The sequence below is a fragment of the Doryrhamphus excisus genome, chromosome 2 (genome assembly GCF_030265055.1).
Source record: "Doryrhamphus excisus isolate RoL2022-K1 chromosome 2, RoL_Dexc_1.0, whole genome shotgun sequence".
Lineage (NCBI taxonomy): Eukaryota > Metazoa > Chordata > Actinopteri > Syngnathiformes > Syngnathidae > Doryrhamphus > Doryrhamphus excisus.
In genome coordinates, this window is record NC_080467.1 from 9,144,171 (window position 1) to 9,167,853 (window position 23,683).

Sequence of the window (23,683 nt, forward strand, 5' to 3'; positions counted from 1 at the left end):
CAGGGTACACCCTGGACTGGTCGCCAGCCAATCACAGCATTAACTTTAACCTTAACCCTAAAACCCAACCCTCCCCTCTATCCCTAACGTTTACTTTTATCCCCAGTCTCTAACCCCAAACTCAACCCTACCCTCACCCCGGTCTCTAGCACCAGCCCTAATTTATACATCTAACCCAAGCCTTAACCCTATCCTTATTTTAATCCTAATGTCAGTCCCAAATATTGAACCCCTAACCCAAGATTTGATCATAACAAACCCCTGGACAAGACTCAGACTTGACTTAGATCTTATCTTTATCCCGAAACCATAAACCTACTCTAATGCTGAACCACACCCACAAACCTAAACCTTAATTCCACCCCTAAACCTAATCTGTAATCCTAACCTCTCACTCTTAACATACTATAATCTTTGCCTTAACTGAAAACCTGGATCCTTGACCCAGCCCTAACCTTACCCTGGACACAACCACATCCTCTATCATTGATCTCTGACCCTAACCTTAACCCTGGTCCTTATCCTAGCCTCTAGCCCCAAATAAAGAACCCTTAGCCTTATCTTTTAACTCTCAACCTAAGACCTACCTCTAACCCAGATCCTTTATACTGTTCATCCCCTAAACCCATTATTGCCACAATAAGCAGTCGGTCTGCCTGCTCACCTTCATTAGAATCTTGCAGCCGAATATTCCGCTTGTCCTGCAGTAGCAGCTTCATAGCGAATGTCATACTCGTGCACTCCATCAAGCAGTCCGTCAACTGCGGCAGAGGACTGGGGAGCGGCCTCAGGTGCTTCTGCTTGCCCGAGCAGTCAGTCGCCCCTGCGGCCAAAAGACGTGAGGACAGCAGCAGGCCAAAAGGCAGCCACACCGTGAAATACGCTGTCATTATTCCCTCCGGTATCAGTCAGACGGCCGGGCCCAGGTCTCACTGTCCTCTTGCAACGTTTGTTGGCTCGCTTCAGGATCAATATCTGGCTCGCACGACTTTAGACCAGAAAAAAAAACAACACAGGAATCCAGCGGCGATCGGAAAGGATAGAGGAAACAAGCACAGACAGCAAAAAAACGCCCAAGTTCCTCAAGTGCGCAACATGTTGCTCTTCTCCCAAAATGTGCGTGTTTCCTGGAGTAGGGAGCCAACATGCATTCCACAGCTATTTTAAGGGAGGAAAAATAGCTTAGAGGTTGTTAGACTTCACATCACACTCTTTCAGTCGGGCATGAAAGGAGAACTATCCAGGCGGTTGATATTCTCAGCTTTTATTTTCAAAAAAGTAGAGAGAGCAGCGAGCAGTCATTAACTCAGTAACAATAAAATACCAGATTAAGTCGAGGTGCCATGGGTATATAATCGTTAAAAGGTGGTGTTAAAATGATAAATACAACAACTGGTAAATACTACTACTACTGTATAACGTATGGCCAGAGTGAAATGGAATATGTCAATAAAAACAATGATTAGGTTTTGCATTTGACCTGACGTCTGAGTGGTTTTGTTGAGATCAAACTTTTCCATAAGAGGAAATACTACAAGAGGGGGCAAACGGGCCTGGAAGAGAGCTCTGGACATTTTTGGAGGGAACACTCAGTACCCATCAGCAACTTCAAATAGATTTTTACAGGGACAAAACAAGCGGGGTTAATAACTTGTGTCACTTTACATATTCATTCCCGGCAAAAGTATTTAAAAAATATGTGTGTGTGTGTGCTCACTGCAACTTGAACTGAACAAAAAAGGTGGTGATAGTATGTAACCCCCCTGCTGTTATGGTGCTTGGTATCATCGTGTGTGACTAGAGCTCCCAAACAGGAATGCAAACTTTGAGGAAAGCCGGCAGAGGTTCCCACGCTCCGTGCTGAAGGCTCCCAGTAGGCTAAGATAACTACATTCAAACTAAAAAAGGAGCAGCATGTTATGTGGAGAGAGCAGGCCTACACATACGCTGATGTTAGTCTGTGTATGTACGTGTGTGTGTGTGTGTTCCGTGTATGTTTAAAAGGAACGCTACACCTCATGAAGCTGCGGGGGGCCGGCGGCGGCGGCGGATGAGCAGCCACAGCGACGGGGCAGATGCATGGAGGTGATGACCACGGTGTCCAACTCGTCCCTGTAGCAGACTGGGACATCTTCGTAGGAGGTGGGCTGACAACATGACGGCGGGATCTGCAGGGAGCGCAAGACAGAATCGTCAATCATTATGATGCATTTTTCGATACATTGTACATTGCAAAAGTCAGAATTGAACAATATTTGAATAGTTTTCCAATATTTAATTAAAAACTTTAAAAATCAATTAAAAAAATTAAACATTAAACTGCATAATATAGTAAAATTTTATTCTACAACAAACATGTTTTTCTAAAATATTTTAACAGTTTTAACAATATGAATTATTGTTTATATTTAACATTTTTAAAGCATTAGTAGCATTTTCTTTGTTAGTTACTCTTAAACATTTTTACTTTTTTAGAAACATTAAAAACATGTTTCTGATACATTTTTGACATTTTTCAATAAAAAAATATTTAATATTTATTCAAAAATATATTTGAAATATATGTGTATATTATTGATTATAATAATGATATCTTATTTTTTTAAGTGTTTTGAAATATATATTTTAAAATGTTGTAATGTTTATTATATAATCCAATGTAATGCTTAAATAAAATTGTTCTAATTATTATAACATTATAAAAGTATTTTTCAAATATTTTCTAATGTTGTTTTCCTGAAACATACATTATTATTGGTATATCTTACTCACCAAAAATGTGAAAATTATGTTATCATAAATGATACATTGTAGGGTTTTTGTCATTTTGGTTTCATACTATGTATTTTTTATGTATTAAACTTTAAATTATTGAGTATTAAGTGTAGTGTCAAATAGTTGTTGTGTTACAAATGTGTTTTTTCTAACACATTGTGCAAAGTCTTGTTGATGGTTGGAGCACTGGTGCTACAACTGTGATTGTGAAAAAGGGATGACATAAGTAGAGCTGGGGTAAAGAGCCATATATGGAAGTGGGCATGGGGGGAACAAGGATGGGGGACGCCCTCTATGCGGCCGTACAAGCACAGTGACAAATAAGATAATGATGAAAATCTTGTGAAATATAAAAATATCACATTGAAAGTTGCTTTTAAGGTGTTATTTGTGCTGCTACATTGCATGTATTTCAGGTTGGGAAGCCTGAAACAAAACCTGAACATTTATGTTGGCAGCACACACAAGAACGCTGAGGCTTATCTATTGGCAGATGCCTCCAGTTTCAAAACACAGCGAGGTGATCTCGCCGCTGCTGGAGCCAAAAAAAAAAAAAAAAAGTCAGGGGCCATTAATCAAATGCATCTGTGGCCTTAACAGAACCGTGTATGTTAGGCAGAAACAAACAAACCTGCAAGTCAGCACCCTGGGCGTCGGGCTGGGGTGGGTGACAGGGCGTGTGGGGACTGCAGGGTGCACACTGCATCACCGTGACACGGTCAGGGAAGATCATCCACGTGTCCCAGCCCAGATCTGAAAGAAAAAACATTTAGTTTTTCTTTTCAACCAACAATTTAATAATATGTCTCAAAGAGGACATACATACCTCTCATTAGAACCTCAGATGTCACAGTGCAGCACCCAGAGATGCTCCCATCATCAGCAGACACAGAGTCGCTGGAGGAAACTGTAGAGAGAGTTTATCGTCAGCTTTCCAAGGATGTGACAGTAAAAATGTCAGAATATGTGATCACGATACATTTTCAGAAAACTCTGACCTGGCCAGGCCTTCATTCTTTCAGCAATGCTGCTCCACTGCTCAATGGCGCCCTCTGGCAGCCTCGGCTCCACCTGCAGGTTGAGGGCGGTGAGGAGTTCCTTCCTAATGGACAGCAGGGACTCTCCATGGCACCTGGACACAAAAAAAGGATAAATTATTGATTTATTTGGGTTAATCAATTTTTTTTTAATAATAGGTAATAAAAATGAAAATATTATTATAAAAACATTATTAATAAAAATAAAACATATTAAATATAAATAAACAAAGTCATAACTTTGTCATTACTAACAAAATTGGGATTGGCCAGGGTTTGAGTCGGAATGAATTGTGAGCTTAAAAATGCTAATTTCATCCTAAAAGTATTCCACCATGAAACAGAACCAAAACCACATGACCAATTGTTGCCGTCCAATGAAAAGTTCGTATCTCCAAATGATGAAAAAATGAAGTGGAGAAACATGGTTATCTTTCTACAATTTAGCAGCCGTGCAGGAATAAAGAGAGGCTGTATTCAGCTGGCGTGCCAGATGTGCTTGCTATATCCCCCAGCAGCCCACCCTGCGTGGTGCACACTTGGAAAGACGTGCAAAGGTTAAAATGTGAAATATTACAGTACCAGTAACATGAAAAAACAGTAAAATTCCAAATGCAAACCTCTCGTAGTCCACACATGAGTGTTACATGAGTAAGAAAGAAACAAGAAAAGTCCAAATCAAAGTGTGTGCTACTCACCTGCTGTTGGAGTCTCGTGGCGCTGCATCGTCTTCTTTGGGCGGCTGTAAGATGAACGCAATCGCCACAGAGGAGCACAGGAGTGCCATCATGACAACGAAGGCAAACGACATGGCAGACGTCGCTCGGTGGATCTATGGATGGATGGATGTGAGGCTCGGCGGTGACGGTGGACGAAGTGCGCTCTGGCTGGAGGAGGAGGAGGAGACAGGAGAGACCAGACAGGGATGCTGCACAAGGTGTTGTTCGCCAGGGCCTGGGAAAGCTGGCTTTTTATCTTCCTGTACCTCTGCTTGGCCTTGAGATACTTCACATTGTTGTCCTGTCCCCTGTTCTGTGTGAAAAAGAACATGGAGGATGTGCCAGCACAGAAAGTGAGACGGAAGGAGAGAGGATTAGACAAACAAGCAGGAAATGGAGGTAGAAAACCACCCACGTGCTCTGGCCACAGAATCACATCATAAAACATTTCATGCTGCATATTAACCACTGAATAAAACACACGCGGTTTGGACAAATGGTGCAAATCCATCAAAGCTTTCAGTCTTAATTCTTCATGTGAATGACATATGTACCATACCATACCCTACCTACCATACTATACTCTACCATACCATACCCTACTCTACCATACCCTACTCTACCATACCATACCCTACCATACTATACTCTACCATACCATACCCTACTCTACCATACCCTACTCTACCATACCATACCCTACTCTACCATACCCTACTCTATCGTACCCTACCATACTATACTCTACCATACCATTCCGTACTCTATCATACCATACCCTACTCTACCATACCATATTATACTCTACCATACCATACCCTACTCTATCATACCATACCCTTCAATACCATACCCTACCATACCATTCTCTACCATACCGTACTTTACTATACCATACTCTACCATACCATACCCTACAATACCATACTCTACCATACTCTACTCTACTCTACCATACCCTACAATACCATACTCTACCATACTCTACCCTACCATACCATACCATACCCTGCCATACCCTACTTTACCATACCCTACAATACCATACCCTACCCTACAATACCATACTCTACCCTACCATACCATTCTCTACCAAACCGTACTTTACTATACCGTACTCTACCATACCATACCCTACCATACCATACTCTACCATACCATATCATATTCTACCATACCATACCATTCTCTACCATACCCTACCCTACTATACCATACTCTACCATACCATACCCTACCATACCCTACCCTACTCTACATACCATACTCTACCATACCCTACCCTACCCTACCCTACTCTACATACCATACTCTACCATACCCTACCCTACCCTACCCTACTCTACATACCATACTCTACCCTACCCTACCCTACCCTACCATACCCTACCCTACCCTACCCTACCATACCATCTGTATGCTTCTAACTTGGTAGAAGGCCCTCCAAACGGACGTGTTGTCAGTCAATGGCAATGAGATGATTTCATAAGGCTTTCCATCTGTTCCCTGTAAAACATTCAAGCCATCTTAGAGAGTGCTGGAGACATAGTAGGTAGGGATGAGAGATGAGAGATACACGTTTGGGACACACCCCAAAAGAAGGTACCGCTAGCATCCTCAATGTAAAAAATTTTCAACTAAGATCCTACATCATTGACTTGATTCATACCTGCATAGTTGAGTGTCCATTTTTGGAAAGATAAAAAAAAAGGATGAAACCAGCACCGATAAACATTCTAAAAATATTTTTCCCGTGCAGGTGACACTCAAGGACGGGATGTGGAGGGAAGAAGTATAACAGGAGGGATATAAGATTCTATGCAAATATTTGGCAGCAAGAAACCAATGAGAATGATAATCACAATTCTCAGCTGCTTGGACTTTCCCATGTCGCCCAAAATACATTTGTTTATTTCGCAGATAAGGAGGCCAAAATTCATCAGCAGTATTTGTGATGAGATATTCTAGCATGCGATCGCACCTGCAGTGTGGGAAGACGTCTTTCTTTTGCTGAAAAGTTTAAATGAGTGAACAAAAAAAAACCCTGGTGTCCATTACAGCTGCATGGCACATCTTCACTTCTACTTTGTAAACAACCTACACCTTCTTTCTGTGATTTTCTTTATATATTAAAGAAAATATTATATAATATTCATTTATTGAATATTAATTATATCAATACAACAGGCCACTGTATATTAATTTATAAATCGTGCTATTGTGTGGTTGAATAAGGCCTATTAATAGTCCAAAAAATGCATATTAAAAGCACAAAAACAGCTATTTGATGATATATAGTATTCTACCCTGGTCACTAGGTGTCAGTAATGTAATGTGGGGTAGACACACAAGCGAGTGATCACCGGAACAACAGGCTTTTATTACAGGGGCTCCTGTTGTGGCCGTAACCCATGCCAAACTCAAACTTAACTCCTCCAACACTGGAACACATTTACGGGGAACACACAAGTCTTATTTATGTCTTAAAAGACTCATATCCTCTTATTATGGCTACTATATTTGGTAATATGAGTGGGAATGTGACTATAAGGGTGTTATTTCACATCTAGAGGACTCTAATAACCTTTAAAAACATATTTAGAAGGTTGTAAACAGGTTTTCTAAGCTCTAACTAAAAAAAATATTTCAGTCATAAAAAAGAATCCTACTAAATTCACCTATCATGGTTGGGCCTGGAACCAATTTATCGCAATAAATGAGGGAGTGAGCAAATAGTGTATTCTTCCAAGGTGTACCGCACTGTAACTAGTTCTTAGACCTTGTGTTTACAAACTTCTTGGACAAACAAAGCTCATTAACATTAAAACTGCAGACACATAAAGTAGCGCTTAAAATGTCTAAACTCCAGCATTGTTGAAAAATAGTAAAACACTGGACCTTTAGCGACTATCAATGAACGTAAATTACATGCATGGTCAGAATGCAGCAAAGACAGAAATATCATAGCGGTAGCCTAAAAAACATGACTCAATTTAACAATGCACTAGCGATACACACTAGAATTAACAACAATTGTACTCCAATAGGGACAATCCACAATTAACAAAAGTCTCTCTCTCTCACACACACACACTTGAGGGATGTGCCTCATATCAAGAAACAATGGCGTCCTTGAGCAGCAGACATCTCCCACTACTTCCTCGTCTGGTTCTGGCATCACAAAGTGCTCTTAATGTCATCACTTGACAATATAGAGCACATTCTTTTTCTCGATGCGTTATTTCAATTCCATGAAAACGGGAGGGAAACACACAATGTAATAACCGGACCTCGCTGATGATGTAGCCACTCCGCAAACGATACATTTCACACATGCCTGAGAAAGCAGTGATAAGTTAGGGTGACATAAGAAACCCTTGAACAAGCGTTTACAATACTACCTTTGTTAAGTCGTTCTCTTGGTTTGTGTCTGTCTGCAGGTGCTTTGATAGTACTGAATATACACCAGTATTAGGTACAGCTGCATAATCTGTATTATAGAAATTAACACAAAATAAATAAATAGACCATTATCATACACCCAGTGGTGTATGAATGTGAATGAACGCTTGGTGGTGGTCGGAGAGGCCGTGGCCGCGTTTCCATCAGACCACTGAGGAGCGAAGCTTCATTGTTTTGCGTACCTTAAAACCGCTCAATTGTTTGTGACAGTGTCAGTACGCAGATTAATGTACTACTGTGGTTTTTAAATGACACTTGCAATGCGATGGCTAAATATGGCCACACATGCATCATTGTCAACTACAATGACAATAATATAAACATATTGTTAATTCATATCAAAAGTGATAATCATCTTTCAGTGTGACCTCTCTTCAGTCATTTCAAGACATATCAACTTTGGCTCATTTTGGGATTAATTGAACCTGCACTGATGATTTTTGGGATTCAATTACGGAAATTTGTGACCAGTGGCGGAGAAGGGACCAGTCACATAGAAGGGACAATAGGTTCATATAAGACCACCCTATTTTTGTTGTCATGGTTATATTTGTCCAAACAACTGTACTTCTGGAAACAAGTTTTCTAATAATTTCCATGGCTTGGCCAGCGGGGTGGCCGGTCGCTCCGCCACTGATTGCGTCTCAATGTTAAGGCGTTATAATGACGACTGCAAAAGTGTCGAGCAGAGACCCACACAAGCTGCTGCCCTTTATGAGAGGCTAACTGTAGTGAGCTTTAAGCCTAATCCACTTGTTTTGTTTAAGCGATCACGGGGCGCCGGCCACAGTGAGATAACACAGCCGGGCCAAGAAGATGGGAGATTTTACGGAGAGATTTTCGCCCCTGTGAGGACGTGAGAAGGATCAGGTAAAATCTAGTTGGGGCTATTGATGATGATTATGTTTCTTTTAAAAACTTGCTCAAATATTGGTAACTGGACTTGGATGGGCTGCACGGCGGACGAGTGGTTAGCGCGCAGACCTCACAGCTGGAGACCAGAGTTCAATCCCACCCTCGGCCATCTCTGTGTGGAGTTTGCATGTTCTCCCCCTGCATGTGTGGGTTTCCTCCCACATTCCAAAAACATGCTAGGTTAATTGGCGACTCCAAATTGTCCATAGGTATGAATGTGAGTGTGAATGGTTGTTTGTCTATATGTGCCCTGTGATTGGCTGGCCACCAGTCCAGGGTGTACCCCACCTCTCGCCTGAAGACAGCTGGGATAGGCTCCAGCACCCCCGCGACCCTCGCAAGGATAAGCGGTAGAAAATTAATGAATGAATTAATGGACTTGGATTACAAAGATTGAGTATGTCTGTCTTGGACAGGGAAAACAGCAAAGGATCATGGGATGTGGCATGCGGAAAGAGCACCCCAAGCAATGTGACAGAGGTGACACCATTGTTGGTCCTTAGAAAGTTCTTATTTCTCACATGAACGTAACGTTGTTCCCACCTTTCCTAGTGAGCCTTTCGGTTCCAGGTAAATGACTTCATTCCATCATAATGAGTTTCATGGTAAATAGAAATATATATATATGTGTGTTTAACACAAGTATATGACTTTATGCGCTCCTTCAAGCTGCCACCGGTGAGTGTGATCTCAGCAGTTTAGAGATAAATGTTTGGTTTTTTTAAATACCTCTTTCCTCTTAGCAATTAGAGCAGCTCTGCTGATCCAACGCTGGTATCGTCAGTATGTCGCTCGGCTGGAGATGAGACGCAGATGCACATGGAACATCTTTCAGTCTATTGAATACGCGGGAGAGCAAGACCAGATCAAGGTTAGTCACCAGCAAATACTAAACAACAAACACTTTTACACCCACTAATGTGATGTAGATTAAAAAAAAATCAGCCCAAACAAAGACAACAATAGCCGTGGTTGTCAAGTGGTTTGGGTTGCAGGACCCACCATCACCGCTCAATGGTATCGGCGATGCAAATGACATAAAGTTTTCAACTCAAACTTCTCAAAAATCTTCTATTTAGAGGAAGTATTTGCAACACAAAGTGAGCAGCAGTGGTGAGACCCTGTGGGATCCCGGATTTAGACTCTTGATGGGTCCACAGCGAACATTCTCAGTTTCCATCCATGCATATTTTTTTTCTGAGTTGTCGAGATCCAACCTACTTTCTGTCTGAACCATCACAGATAATACACTAAACTAGGGGTTGAGTTAACAAAATTGTCTGGGGGGACCAGAAGACATATTTAATAATAATAATAACACATTTTTTTTATTTTACACACACACACACACACTATTTCATGCTTATAATTTTCCTTGAATTATTTGTCTGATTGTACCTGTAAAAAAGTGTTCTAGTATCAGCTGCATGTTCTCACGTCTCTTTTTTCAGGAGCACTTTAAACATCAGACCACATCAAACTATGTAATTTAATTTTACAGTATTGTTTTTTTTTTACTAAATAAGACATCCAACTTGCAAGTCATGTTGCCAGTTTGCAGGTTAAAAGTTAAAATACTTGGAAAGCAACTGGCGGGCCGGATTCAAACGCTTGGTGGGCCGCATGTGGCCCCCAGGCCATAGTTTGCCCACCCCTGCACTAAATCTTCCCATTGTCTGTTGTCCTTGCAGCTGTACAATTTCTTTAGTTTCTTGATGGAGCACTTCACCCCAGCCAGCAGTGAGCGTAAGACCTCTGATGGCTGTGATAAGCTTATCTCCACTCAAATGTAACTAAACATCTGACAATAATGCTCCCGTTGTCTGACTTTTCATTCAGGAAAGCTAATTTCACACATTTTCCGTGAGAACCAAGTCTGCCGTGACATGGAGTGGGAGCATTACTTTTGCTACAAGAGCATCAAGGTGCCAGATGGTTACACAGGCCCACGGCTGACCTTCCCCATGACCTTCTGTGGAGTGTCCAAGCTGGTGGAGGCCTTCAAGCACAAACAAGTAGGCACATGAGCCAAGACATTAAGCGGAGGAAGGGAGTCCTTACTATTGGATGGTTTTGACCAACTATTCCCCACCAGTAGCAGCTCCATGCTCGCTATGTTCTGCAACTTCTTGGGGAGACTTGGCAACTGTTGCGGATCCTTCCAAATATCAACCACGTCTCCATATGCCATACCAGGGAGCTAACTATATGCGGTACGTCGCACAAAGCATCATATTTGCAACTAGATTGACTTTTGCCAAGGCCATAAAGAATAAAAAAGTGACTTTAGCAAGGCTACTTCCTGGTTCATGGGAAATGTACATAAACTCACTGTATTATAGTCATAGCCTGTTATAGTTTTTTTACATAGATCTGTCCTTTTTTCTACATTTACTTACTGTACTTATAAAATTGCACTTCTGGTTGGATGCTAACTGCATTTTGTTGCCCTGTACCAGTGACATGAGCAATAACAATAAAGTTGAATCTAATCTAATCTAATCTAATCTAAACTGTTACACACGAATGGATGTTGCTATTAACCCTTAAAAGATCTGATGAACATTTGGCATTGAAACTATTAGATATATTGGTGCTATGTAAACATACTGGCCTATAAGGGTTAAATTTCCCCAAATATAATGCTATGTGGTTAAAGAAGCAAAATTATGAGTATATAATACAGGGTTAATCCAAAGGAAGTGATTGCATCAACTAATCAATACAAATGTTTTTGCCTCTTCCCCTTCCATAACTTCTTGTAAAATGTGTAATTTCCAGATTTGTGCTAAAGTACACGTAATACAACCCAACCATTTGGTAACATGTTACTAGTTGTGTCATCCAATAAAAGCTGAATGCATTATTATGGATGCATTTACAGGCGATTTACACGGACACCTTGAAGATCTACTGCTGATATTCTACAAGGTACTCATATTTGCACAAGAACCATCCGGTCAAACTATTCAATTTTCTAACATTGCCAATATGTCCAGAATGGGTTGCCTTCATCAGAGAAACCATACGTGTTCAACGGCGACTTTGTAGACCGGGGCAAAAACTCGTTAGAGATCCTACTCATCCTCTTTGGGTTCCTGCTGGTTTATCCTAACAACGTCCATCTGAACCGGGGGAACCACGAGGATCACATTGTTAACCTCAGGTACGTCATCATATTAAATTCTTAAATGCTTGGAAACCGAAGGCCGTAAACTTGTGGTCTTGTCGTGTGGTCTTACAGATATGGGTTCACCAAAGAAGTTCTAGGAAAATACAGGGTAGGTGTTCATGTTTTGTGGCTTTAATGTACATTCAAATATTCACTCACAAGTCAAGGTTAAGCGTTGTACTACTGCTGGGTGGGAGGCCTTAATTGCATGACTTGCTACTTGTATGTATTGTGTCTTCAAATGTTACTGGCTACTACGTGTGTGTGGGCGTGAAGGGCTGATTTATTGTACATAAGCCAGACTGACCAAGGAAGGAGCAGGCAACAAGGTCAAAGATAACATAATAAAGCTAAAAATAGGGCATTCTTGCTTCAAAATGTAACAGATTCATCCTTGGCTCATGGTCTATTAGTCCTTGAGGAAGTGAAAATCACCCCGGTAGGTTTGGCTGAGTCCTGATCCAAACCGGAAAGACAGAGTATCACCATGCTGTCACTGGATTTTGACAAAACACAAAAGCCTTTGTTTGAAAAAAACATTATAAATTGTTTTATAGGTGCATGGTAAAAAGATCTTAAAGCTCCTCCAGAAGATCTTCAGCCGGCTGCCCCTGGCCACAGTAGTGGATCACAGGGTTCTCATTGTGCATGGAGGGATCTCCGACTGCACAGACCTGAATGTAATAGCCAGACTGGACAGACACAAAGTAAGAAAGCCCAACGGCATCAACAAACAATATGTACTGATCTATTAAACATTTATTTTGGGGATTTTGACAGTACGTGTCCACTCTGAGGCCTCCAAAGCAAAGCCTTCAAAGTGCTAGCAGTAGAAGGACAGATGACAACTGGGATGAGAAACCAGCAGAAAGTCGACGTCGGCTATATTCCCTGACTCAGGTGAGATCCACTCCAACTCATAGGCATGACTTTCCACGCCGCTCGCTTCAAAACCTGCCTCAACCGGACCAACTGCACTGGTCAGTGGAGATGGAGTTGAAGAAGAGGCGGAGACAAGCTGGTTTTGACCAGTCGTATGGAGACCTAAATAAATCTGACTTTGACTCTGGTGACACCGAGAACGACGACCCTGAGTGGAAGCAAGTAAGAAGAAATTCCACTATTTGCCAGTTATTTGCAGTTTGGTGGGTTACTAGTGGATTTAACCCAGGTAGTGGACCTGCTGTGGAGCGACCCAATGCCTCAGAACGGCTGTATTCCCAATGAGGTGCGAGGCGGAGGCTGCTACTGGGGTCCGGATGTCACTGAGGATGTTCTGGGACGACACAACCTGCAGCTTCTCATCCGCTCACACGAGTGCAAACAAGACGGCTATGAATTCTGCCACAATCGGAAGGTGAGTACACCACGAGAAGCAAGTCGACAACCAACATTTACACCACAGGCGGATTCTACCCCTTGCAGGTGCTTACTATATTCTCAGCTTCCAACTACTACGAAGTAGGCAGCAACAGAGGAGCCTACATCAGGATGGGTTCTGACCTCAACCCTCACCTTGTTCAGTATCAAGCCAGCAGGACATGCAGGGAGCGAACCCTGCGACAAAGGTTTGATGGAACTACTAAGATCGTATTGACCCGAATATAAGACGATCAGTCTTCTAGTCTAGGTTTGTAGTCTAGTCTATGTACCGTAGTTAGGCTGCTTCTTTCCAAGTCAAAGATGTGTGTGACGGGAAGAAAAGAGAAAAGAAAAGACTGGATTGAGATGTGGAGAAAGTATTTGATGCCACCTGCTGGCTTGCATTTATAACGCTCTCGAGCCTGCATATAAAAAGACTAGTCTTTTTTCAATGTGAGAATTATATATATCATATTCAGGTCAATATAATACTTTAATAGTACTCTTCCACTTGGGTTGGGGGTTCTGGGTAGGAACCTGAGCGGTTATGAGGAATCAGTGTTTTGCTCAAGGACACACAGTACTTGAGAAGCAACCTGGCATCTCCCAAAAGTGCATCCAAAGTCAGTTTCTCCAATTTCCACAAACACAACACTAGATCTAAACCAGATTTATGCGGCACTTCTCCATTAAGGGTTTATTCCTAGATACTTCAGAGGATTAATACACTAATGAATGTCTGTCTTTCCTGTTAGTGTCGGGTGGACAGAGAGGTCGGCCCTGCGAGCACTGAGGGAACAATTGTTCGTCCATAAATCAGATCTCTGCAGTGCCTTCCAAGAGTTTGATCCAAACAACACGGGTATACGTAACCATGCAGGACACAACAGTAGCATACTAGTTCAAGAGCACCTCGTAGCAGCATCATTCTGCAATCGCTGCTCTCTGTTACCAGGGTTGATCACTGCGCGCGACTGGGCCAGTGCCACACAGAGTGTCCTGAAACTGGGTCTACCCTGGAGGGTTCTGCGTCCTCAGCTTGTGAGCAGCACCAAGCAGGGAATGGTGGACTACCAGCAGTGGATAAGAGAGCTCTCATACACGGAGCCTCATTTAGAGGTATCTATGATTATTAGAACATCTCTACAAGCAAAACATTTCCTTTTCAATGTTCCGGACAGATCTCAGACACTAGCATCCTCGAGACCATGTACAAGAACCACTCCAACCTTGAAACCATCTTCCGGATCATAGACACAGACCACTCGGGTGTGTATGATTCTTTGTAACCATCCCTACGTGTTGTTACTGCATTGAACAAATTCGTCTTTGCTCTCCCATTCCAGGTCTGATCTCCCTGGAGGAATTTCATCAAACCTGGAAACTGTTAAGCTCACACCTTAAGATGGACATCAGCGACAAGGCCGTGGAGGACTTGGCTCACAGCATCGACTTCAACAAGGATGGGGTCATCGATATCAATGAGTTCATGGAGGCGTTCCGCCTGGTGGGGGTCTCTACACAAGAGTAGGCAAAGCTGAGAAGTTTGGATTGGCACGTTTTCAAGGATAAAAATGGGAACATTATAGGGACTCTAATGCAAAGTTGTCACTATTGTTGACGCCGTTTGTTGAACAGCATGCTCTCAGGGTCGTGTACATTCGGAAACGTTACCTTTTAGTATGTTGACGTCCACCATGATGCTATTTCTGTTGTCTACGCTGGTGTTTCAAGAAAAAACAGATTGGAGTATGTCAATAACAGATCTTGTTGATTAGGTAAAGCTGCATAATGTATTGCGATCCACTGTTTTACAATTTTAGTTACCTTATTTTGCATCAGAAACAGCTCATTATGCAGTGAAGGTCTACACCTGTCTAAAATTACAATATGAATTATATGGATTTAAATTGTAAATATGTATTAATGAAATTACATTGGATATTTAGTCATCAATTTTAAAACCTATGACTAATATTGTTAAATACACATTTGCACGTGTCTAGAGAGATTCACTTGAGTCACCAGTCACAGTGCATGGGCACAAACTAGCACATTCTCTATAAATTGTGAATCGGGTTTTTGCACCACAAACTAAAGACCCAACGTTATTTTTTTTTTTTACATTTTTCAATAGTTATTATTTTATTATTACAAGGACTTGATGGACTTCAGAGCATTGAATACAAAGTTTAAGTAAACAATAGAGACCTTCAGAAATAATCTCTGTGGAAGCAGCTTAATCCACTCTTCTGCCTGCCATCTGTGGTTCATCAGGGCGGGGGTGTGAATCCGCAAAGCGAATCCTATCAAGTGAAGCCGTACTTTGATGAGATGTTGGAAAAAGCTCGCCTGAGGAGGTAAACATGGTGGACGTGAGGTGACTGTAAGCATTGTAATATTTAAGTTCACATTCCCTGGCAGAAGCATCAAAATGTCTGCAACAAATTGGAGTGTTTTGCACACAAACATAAAAGTTCCATTTGGAGAGGAGTCAACAAGGCCGACATCATTTCTACTGTGAAACACAGAAGTGGTTCGCTGATGTTTTGGGGATACGTGAGCGATACGTGATGGCAATTGATGGCAAGATGAAAGAAGCATGTTATCGGATAAAATGTGCACTTATCAGACTGGACACTACGTGTGGGATACATACTTGGCTGTTCTAACATAACAATGATCCAAAACACAAAACCAAGCCAACCCGTCCTTGGCTACAGCGGAAAAAAGTGAAGGTTCTGAAGTAGCCTTCTCAGTGTCCTGACCTCAATATATTTTAGCCACTGTGGGAGAGCTCAATAGTGCAGTTCATGCAAGACGGTCCAAGAATTTACCGGAACTGAAGGCTTTTTGTCGAGGAAAATAGGAAGCTTCACCATGTGAGATAAAGTGTCTCGTCTACAATGACCACAAAAGACGTCCAACGCTGTCATTGACGTTAAACGGGACCTATTATGCTTTTGCCACTTTTCTGACCTATAAAAGTAGTTAGACTGTAATATTCTTGTGTTAAACGATGTCCAAGTTTCAGATAATGAGGTTTGTATATTTGGAAGTTAGCGCTAAAAGAAGTTTAGGATGGCTCAAAATGCTCGGTTTCAAAAGCCGTGGTAAAACCGCCCCTTTGTGATGTCACAGAAGGGCGGACTCCCTTGCATATAACTCTCCACTTTCCTCTAATTTTTTAATGTATTATGATCCCCAGAAATGTATTTTCCTTCACCCTTGCAATGTCTGCACCGTCTATTTATATTTAGTCATATGTGTCCTTTCTATTAAAATAGACAAGCACAAATCCAAGAAAATAAAGCTGGAATAGGTGCAGATTCTGGAAAATCTAATATATTTTCTGTGCGGATTATTGCGTGTAGCTGCTCTACTGGAGTACACAACTCAATACAAATGGCCGAAAAATGACTAGAGTATGTAAAAAACTAGAGTATGTAAATATTTGATCAGGGTAATTATTGTTTAATAATAAAAGGCTTCAACAACCTTACCATGAGTGAATTAAAAACTTTCATATTTTCACTAATATTCTCTGAAAAATGACCAAGAACCCAAATTCTGCCAGGGTACGTCAACTTATGAGCCTCCCGAAGGGAAAAGATGTAGCAGAGAGGTAAAAGGTTTCAACCGAAATGACATTTTAATAACATTCTAATATAAAAGCAATACAAAGATGTATATACAAATGTCTTTCAATCAACACATCTTTTCACTCCAGGTCAAAGTCTCATATCCATAATTTGATTTGACATGAAGGCTATTAATAGGCACTGTAAGCTTTCTTTAGCAGTCCAGAAACCACAGATTAGTCAGTCGTTGAACCTGCAAACAAATCTAGTCCGACATCGTCCCCCAGTTGAAGCAGCGTGATTGATACGTACATCTGTGGGTGACACATCTGTGAATGGATATTGACTGTTTGTGTGTGTGTTTGTGTGTGTCTTGCTCGGCTCAACTCAGGATGCCACCTCGTACATGTCCACCGTCACTGAGTCCGTGCTCGATGAGTTTGATGTCTTCCAAGTCGTCTTTGATGACACTGATCAAGTGACTCAAGCCGTCCTGCTGCTGTTTCAAGTGCTGAATAGAGAAACAAACATGTCAATACGGACCCTAAAGACCTTACAGGGAGACGGACAATGTCAAGATGTGGCAGTAAAACACTCACTTGTTTGATTTCTCGGAGCAGGTCGGCATCAACGCTGTAGCGTTCCTCCGATCGCACGGCGCCAAAGTGATTCTGCATTCGGATTTGGGACATCAGTTCATTCAAGCGACCCTGAAGAGAATTAAAAACGATATCTATATTTGAAATACTTGTCAAACTCCATGCTTCTGTCAAAACTCCAGTCCATCTGCCAATGACCTAAATACATGCTAACAAAAAGAGTCCAAACATTAGTATTAAAACCTAGTTGTACACGAAAACCCACCTTGAACTGTGTGGGGGCGTTGAGTTCCGACTGAATGGTGTCCAGCTGCACCCTGAGGTGCTCCTCGTCCACCTGGATGGCGTAACCGCTTTTCCTCTGAATCTCCTGTTTGATCAACACCTTTGCAGGGAAAAGGGGGTGACGTGGAGCAATTAAAAGCATGGAAAACAATGGTGGAACCAACGGGAAAGGATAGTGTGCTGGTGCTAGAAGGTACCTGCAACACCCTGTGAGAGAGATCCATCAGCTTCCGCTTGTATTGGGCGATCTTGGCCACTGTGGTGGCCTGGTTCTTCTGAAGCTCGCTGATGTCATTGGAGACAATCTATAAAAAGTATGTTTAGAAGTTGAACCACATTTTAGAAATTAAAAGCAGAAAACTCATAACCTCAATCTAAATATATCATGTTTACCGCTGTAGTTGAAGTTTGCGTTGCTGTACATCTGTACCCGTTCATTTTGTGTCATCCATGTAGCTAAATACAAGTAAGCGTTGGTGGTGGCTCATCTATAAGCACCCGCCTTAGTGACTTAAAAGGTCTACATGCTTATAGACTATGGATTTAGAGCACAGACAGGACCTAGACGCTCTACCGAGACCATCAGATGAGTGCTACAAATGGCTGTGTGGGCAACCTATACACGCTGTAGCTGCAAATATGTCATGTTGGTTAAAACCGTCTTGTTTTGTTATCACATTTTGGTAAAAAAGGGCAAATAGACGTACGTCGACTCTGGTCTGGTGCTGCTTGGTCATCTGCTCCTGGATCTGCAATCGACGGAGCAGCTCTTTAAAGCCCACCATCGGCACTGGGATCAACCTGGAGACAAATATGGGAAGTGTCCATTAGTGGGGGTAGTGAAGTATCACAGATAAATGAATAGCCATTGTTTCCCAATATGGCCGAGTCATTTTAACATGTGAGATTCACAAGACCACATGGAAATCTTGTGATAGAAGTGGCTTAAATATTCAACCGGCGAGAACATAAACAAACCAACTGTCAACATTTTACACACACGTCTGAAATGCTGGTAGTGTAAGACAGGGCCCCTTTAAAAAGAACTTACTTCTCTGGGTCAGGATTGTCCACTTTAGCCTGCTCCCAAATGATGGGGTCTACCCCTGTTGTAGACAAATGGCACTCAGTAAAAACAGACAGACAGAAGGAAATGGGTTCAGTATAGGTGTGTTCACCTGCGGGGGCGCTCTGGAGCAGCTGTTTGAGCTGAGCAGGTGAGAGCTCGGTGCGTGTGACCGACATGGCCACGCCCAGCTGTGTGAGTTGCACCTTGATGTTGGCCTGCTCCAGGTAAGTGAAGAGTGTCGAGGCGGGAATGCGCTTCGAAGTGCCGTTGGGGGAGCGCTCCACCACATAAATGATCACCTCCGTCCTGGGCAAGAGAGGAAGATGATGGTTTCATATGAAACATGAAGGGCACACTACGGCCTGCAAAATCAATGTGAACTGTGGCATTCATAGTTTGCTTTGTCTGAAAAACAGGCTGTTTTTCCCTAGTCTATTCTCACTACATGTATTAACATACAATTTAATTATGCGATAAAATGCAAAGAATTTATGAATATTTACCAAGTTCAGCCAATATATAGAAATGATTTTTTTTTAAACAGTGGGCTTTCTTCATGCAATCAAGTAATAAGGTGGTATTTTGTATGCACCTGTACCTCCCTGTTATAATGTGACATATAAAATATACAAAAACTGCAGTCAGGAATTTCTCCACACATGAACCTATGCAAAAGAAAATAGATGGAAACATACTGGTCGTTGGGCAGGGACCTGACGCCATCAACGTTGACGCTCAGCGTCTGGTTGCTTCCCAGTACCTTATGCAGCGACTCCACCAGCTGTTGCTGCTGCGCTCGCACGTCAGCTTCCTTTTTGTTGAGGACCAAGGCCACTAAACCATCCTCATCCTTACTGACCGGCACACAGCTGTATCCCACAGCCTGATTGGGATGTGCACAATATAAACAGCTCAGAAATATAATCAATCAAGCCAATGCCAGGTTCTCCGAACACCCTACCTTGAACCTGCAGAAGGGGTTCTCTTGGTTGAAATCCACTGCTGGGTTGTTGTTGCTGAAGTAGCCCTTCCCTGTGCCCCAGTAGGCCTGCAGCTGGTTCCATTTGGCCAGAATGGAGTCACGCTCGTCTCCCAACAAGGTAGGTGCTGACAGCGCTGTCACCTGCTGGTACAAGTGGTTGGGCTGAGCCTGCTGCTGGGCCGGCTGTCCGAACAAGCCTCCTGGCAAGCAGAAAGTAGTCTACCTCTTTACCAAATAAAGGACAGTTATCATATTCAATATCTATTAATACACATCTGAGATAAGCACTTATGATCTGTTTGCCGTATGAATGTATGGATCAAAGAATTCCCAGTCACTTTTTGCCATTATAGTCCACTTGTTTTCAGGGAAATTTCAGTGGGAAATTGTGCCACCAGATCAAGCAGATGGAGCTGCTGGGTAAAACATTTGCTGTGTGTGGCAGTTGGCACACTGCTGACACCTACGGGATCTGAGTTTTTACGTTAGTGTTGTATTGTATTGTGGTGATTTTTCATGTCGTCAGTAACTACCAATTTGGCATTATTAGGTTTGACTACATTTCACTGAGGTGTCAGCATACATAGGTTAGTAACTATGTTGACATAAGTAAAATGTAATGGAGGAATAATGCAATAAGCAACGTATGATTGACAGACATGACATTACGCAATCTGTCGTCTGCAGATTCTGAGCACTCACCTTGCTGCTGCTGAGTGGGCTGGAGACTAAAGCCACCAAACCCACCCAGAGTTGTTGTTCCTAGTCCAGTTCCAAATCCGGTTGCCCCGGTTGCCGTTCCAGTACCGAGGCCCGACGAGAAACCAAAACCTTTGTTTTGTGCGTTACCAAACAAACCTCCTAAAAGCAAACATTGAATATAAAGCACAGAAACCAATGTTTCCATACATCAATTTGTTTGTGTGGTGGCGCCACCATGATGCATTACCTGCTGCGTTGCTAGAGGGGGCAAAGCTAAATGTGGAACCCGGTGCAGCGGCAGTCGTCGTTGTCCCAAAGCCACCAAAAGTGCCTGTGTAGCAGATGAATCATGACAAATAAGTAACAGTAAAGGGTAGTAAAGACACTGATAGTAGAAATCAAGACATGTTCAATGACTAATTCAAACAAAAACTATGAATTTGAATCATTCATAAGGTGCAATCAATGTCAAAGTGCAACATTGGCCTTGTGTCTTACAAAGGTGAGTCAAAGTATGAGTGCACTGACACATCTCCTCATGCAAACAGCAATGCATGATGTTCAATGAGATAAAAATCACATGAGATGAAGATGCACTACATCACACAGAGGTCAAAAACATGGATGACAACTGTACCGATTAAAATAAAATCACAAGGGGGTCATCTACCTGTGCTAGCAAGGCTATTACCAAAATTGAAAACAGTCGCAGTGGTGGACGGTGTACCGAAGCAGCCTGCATTAAAACCGACCGCTGCTGGGTTGGCATTTAAACCGAACCCCCCAAAACTAAACCCACCAGCCGTGGTGCTTCCAGCTCCCAGCCCCCCAAATCCTGCAACCGAGCAGAGGTGGGCAGCGAGAGGGAGAGAGTGACACAGTTTGGCGTTAAATGACAACAGCTAAAACGAAAATATGAAAAAGAATTTTCATAAAAAGCAACACTTTAGAGTAACGGGTTACGTACCTGTGCTGCTGGAGCCAAAAGAAAACCCTGTAGCTGGTGCAGCTGCAGTGGTAGTTGCAGTGCCAAAACTGGGAGCTGTGAGAGCTGCAATCAACATAATATGAAGAACGTGGTTACAAGAAACCTTGGTGATGCTAATTCATATGGAGGAGGAGGACAAGTGGTGAAAAAATGGATGAATGTAGAATAAGGGACCAGGGAAAACAACAACAATACTACATTAATCAATACACTGAATTTGGAGACTAGGCTGATATATTAATATAATAAATTTACGATAACAATCTGGTAATTTTGCAAGTATAATGTAAATGTTGGTGAATGGAGTCCCAGCTGCGCATGCGCCAATCGATAAAGGCTCACTTACTGCCGAACCCTGAGGAAGCGGTGGTGGTGGTAGCCGGCGTGCCAAAGCCAAAAGCTGTTGATGCTGTGGTCTTTGCACCGAACGAACCGAACGAAAATCCGGACGAGTCTACAAATGAAAATAGAGCGTTCAGGGCTCTACGTTAAAAACAAAAATTACTTGCCCATGGGGAATCCTTAAGGTGAGAACTACTTGCCCGAACTTGCCCCATGTAAAATGAAAAGACTGCCATAATGATATCATATATCAATATATGCTGATAATTCGTCAGATAATAGTACTGATGCATTGTATTTGGAGGAATGTCTGAAAATTTGTGGAGATGTATGTTAACATGGCAAGCCATGCTACCTACACATGGTAGTCGTAGTAAGCAGTGATATTTATAAGTTGTGCACCTCAATGAAACATTTGACACATTTGTGTACTAGTAAAGTGTTTTTAATCCAGAAAAAATGCTCAATGGTCAAACAATAATTTGTGAAGCAAAGGTGAGAAAAATACACAGAGAAATGAAACCGCTAGGTTTTGTAGCTTGTGCAAAATCAGCACTTGGTATTGGATCTAATCGGTGGTGTTTCATTGTGACCACTTCAAATTGTCACAGCAATGTGATTCACTCACCTGTGCCATCATTTGATTGGCTGCCGCTAATAAAATACTTGTTTAGGAGGCACTGGTTCATCACTTTTTGCTGTTTCCTTCAGAAGTTGTTGAAGAATTAGACGATGTTGGCAGGGACGCCATGATAGATGTTTTCCTAGTAAAACGATCGCTGATTGGTTGATCGCGAACAAGAACGGGTGTGGGTAAAACGCGGATTGTGGATTACGGACCGCGGTCTAAATAAACGATTCTGATTGGTCCATTTCAAGATTTGCAAGGATTGGTTTGCAAATTACCACCGGAATTACGCAGTCCGTGTTTTACCAACACCGAACAAGAACCGCTTTAAAAAAAAAACTCTTGGCAGTACGGCATGCTAAAGTGCACTTGCCCGACGGGAATATTAATGATTGGATTTACTTGCCCGAATTTTGTTTTAACTTGCCCCGGGCCATCGGTACAACGTTATTGTCGAGCCCTGGCGTTGTTAATGTGAGGTGTCATTGTTAAATCTCGCCATTCCATCGTAAAACAAACGCACAAGAGTGACTACCCTTCATGCCATTAGCTTAGTCAACGTGAGCATTAGCTGGCCAGTGAACGCTATTTCAGTAAAAAAAAAAATACAAAAATGTGTAGGAATAAAGCAGACGGTTCTCAATGCTATATACTTATGCAGGACTTATTTTTTAATTTTCAGTTTATGGTTGGCCGGCTGTGAAAACAGCACATTCTGGGTTGATCCCTCTAGCTTAAACCCACCGTTAGCTTTTATTCACGAGCATTCGAAGTCTTATCAAGAACGAGCTATCATTACAAATTCTGGTGTGAGTTTTCCGACAAGTCATAAACCAATTCCCGTACAAACAATGAAAGCCTTACTTGCTGCTGGGTTAGTGGCGGCAGCGCCGCCAAAACTGAACGCCATGTTGGCCAAAGATATGAGAGCGTCGCTATGATGTTGGCGACTGTCACTGTTGTGCTTCTTCTCATTCTTTTACTCGCTGGTGCTTCTCTCACACAACACGGGGACTCAGTACCGCCCCCTACAGCCCGTGCTTGGTATGACTGCAATACTTTTAT

The 23,683-nt window shown here is 42.2% G+C and overlaps 3 protein-coding genes across 8 annotated transcripts; 1 reads left to right on the top strand and 2 right to left on the bottom strand.

Annotated features, from left to right (window-relative positions):
• Window positions 1-1,248: 1,248 nt before the first annotated feature.
• On the bottom strand, window positions 1,249-4,819 carry gsdf (gonadal somatic cell derived factor). Its single transcript, XM_058064125.1, has 5 exons — window positions 4,511-4,819; window positions 3,774-3,907; window positions 3,602-3,682; window positions 3,407-3,528; window positions 1,249-2,168 (listed from the first exon to the last, which is right to left on the bottom strand). Exons 1-5 carry the CDS (start codon window positions 4,621-4,623, stop codon window positions 2,010-2,012), a joined length of 609 nt encoding a protein of 202 aa, XP_057920108.1. The 5' UTR covers window positions 4,624-4,819; the 3' UTR covers window positions 1,249-2,009.
• A 3,913-nt stretch (window positions 4,820-8,732) lies between these two features.
• LOC131111675 (serine/threonine-protein phosphatase with EF-hands 2-like) lies at window positions 8,733-18,270 on the top strand. Of its 4 annotated transcripts, XM_058064119.1 has the most exons (18): window positions 8,733-8,863; window positions 9,325-9,388; window positions 9,461-9,478; window positions 9,652-9,779; window positions 10,600-10,654; window positions 10,748-10,923; window positions 11,007-11,121; window positions 11,793-11,839; window positions 11,908-12,074; window positions 12,153-12,189; window positions 12,638-12,787; window positions 12,861-13,184; window positions 13,252-13,437; window positions 13,506-13,648; window positions 14,198-14,304; window positions 14,398-14,561; window positions 14,624-14,711; window positions 14,789-18,268. In XM_058064119.1, the coding sequence occupies exons 2-18, from the start codon at window positions 9,343-9,345 to the stop codon at window positions 14,971-14,973; spliced, it is 2,136 nt and encodes a 711-aa protein (XP_057920102.1). In that variant the 5' UTR covers window positions 8,733-8,863; window positions 9,325-9,342; the 3' UTR covers window positions 14,974-18,268. The 4 variants fall into 4 exon arrangements, with proteins under 4 accessions (XP_057920102.1, XP_057920101.1, XP_057920103.1 ...); XM_058064118.1 differs by having other exon boundaries at window positions 14,198-14,561; window positions 14,789-18,270; XM_058064120.1 differs by having other exon boundaries at window positions 8,759-8,863; window positions 9,325-9,586; window positions 14,198-14,561; window positions 14,789-18,269.
• Window positions 17,076-23,634, bottom strand: nup54 (nucleoporin 54). Of its 3 annotated transcripts, XM_058064124.1 has the most exons (15): window positions 23,483-23,634; window positions 21,995-22,102; window positions 21,628-21,711; window positions 21,331-21,495; window positions 20,908-20,991; window positions 20,661-20,819; window positions 19,938-20,158; window positions 19,672-19,859; window positions 19,086-19,282; window positions 18,959-19,013; window positions 18,615-18,708; window positions 18,105-18,212; window positions 17,888-18,007; window positions 17,623-17,733; window positions 17,076-17,534 (listed from the first exon to the last, which is right to left on the bottom strand). In XM_058064124.1, exons 1-15 carry the CDS (start codon window positions 23,526-23,528, stop codon window positions 17,406-17,408), a joined length of 1,869 nt encoding a protein of 622 aa, XP_057920107.1. In that variant the 5' UTR covers window positions 23,529-23,634; the 3' UTR covers window positions 17,076-17,405. The 3 variants fall into 3 exon arrangements, with proteins under 3 accessions (XP_057920107.1, XP_057920105.1, XP_057920106.1); XM_058064122.1 differs by lacking the exon at window positions 21,331-21,495; XM_058064123.1 differs by lacking the exons at window positions 21,331-21,495; window positions 21,995-22,102 and having other exon boundaries at window positions 23,483-23,593.
• Window positions 23,635-23,683: the final 49 nt, after the last annotated feature.

Excerpts from the sequence above, each read along its gene's own strand:
- gsdf (XM_058064125.1), bottom strand. The coding sequence starts at position 4,623 with ATGTCGTTTGCCTTCGTTGTCATGATGGCACTCCTGTGCTCCTCTGTG. Across the intron at positions 3,683-3,773 it reads AAGAATGAAGGCCTGGCCAG|TTTCCTCCAGCGACTCTGTG; the intron begins GTCAGAGTTTTC and ends CTCTCTCTACAG. Across the intron at positions 3,529-3,601 it reads ATCTGAGGTTCTAATGAGAG|ATCTGGGCTGGGACACGTGG; the intron begins GTATGTATGTCC and ends TTTTTCTTTCAG.
- LOC131111675 (XM_058064118.1), top strand. The coding sequence starts at position 9,343 with ATGGGATGTGGCATGCGGAAAGAGCACCCCAAGCAATGTGACAGAG. Across the intron at positions 9,780-10,599 it reads GAGAGCAAGACCAGATCAAG|CTGTACAATTTCTTTAGTTT; the intron begins GTTAGTCACCAG and ends TTGTCCTTGCAG. Across the intron at positions 11,840-11,907 it reads TACTGCTGATATTCTACAAG|AATGGGTTGCCTTCATCAGA; the intron begins GTACTCATATTT and ends CAATATGTCCAG.
- nup54 (XM_058064124.1), bottom strand. The coding sequence starts at position 23,528 with ATGGCGTTCAGTTTTGGCGGCGCTGCCGCCACTAACCCAGCAGCAA. Across the intron at positions 21,712-21,994 it reads CGCTTCCTCAGGGTTCGGCA|CTCTCACAGCTCCCAGTTTT; the intron begins GTAAGTGAGCCT and ends TGTTGATTGCAG. Across the intron at positions 18,709-18,958 it reads GACAATCCTGACCCAGAGAA|GTTGATCCCAGTGCCGATGG; the intron begins GTAAGTTCTTTT and ends ATTTGTCTCCAG.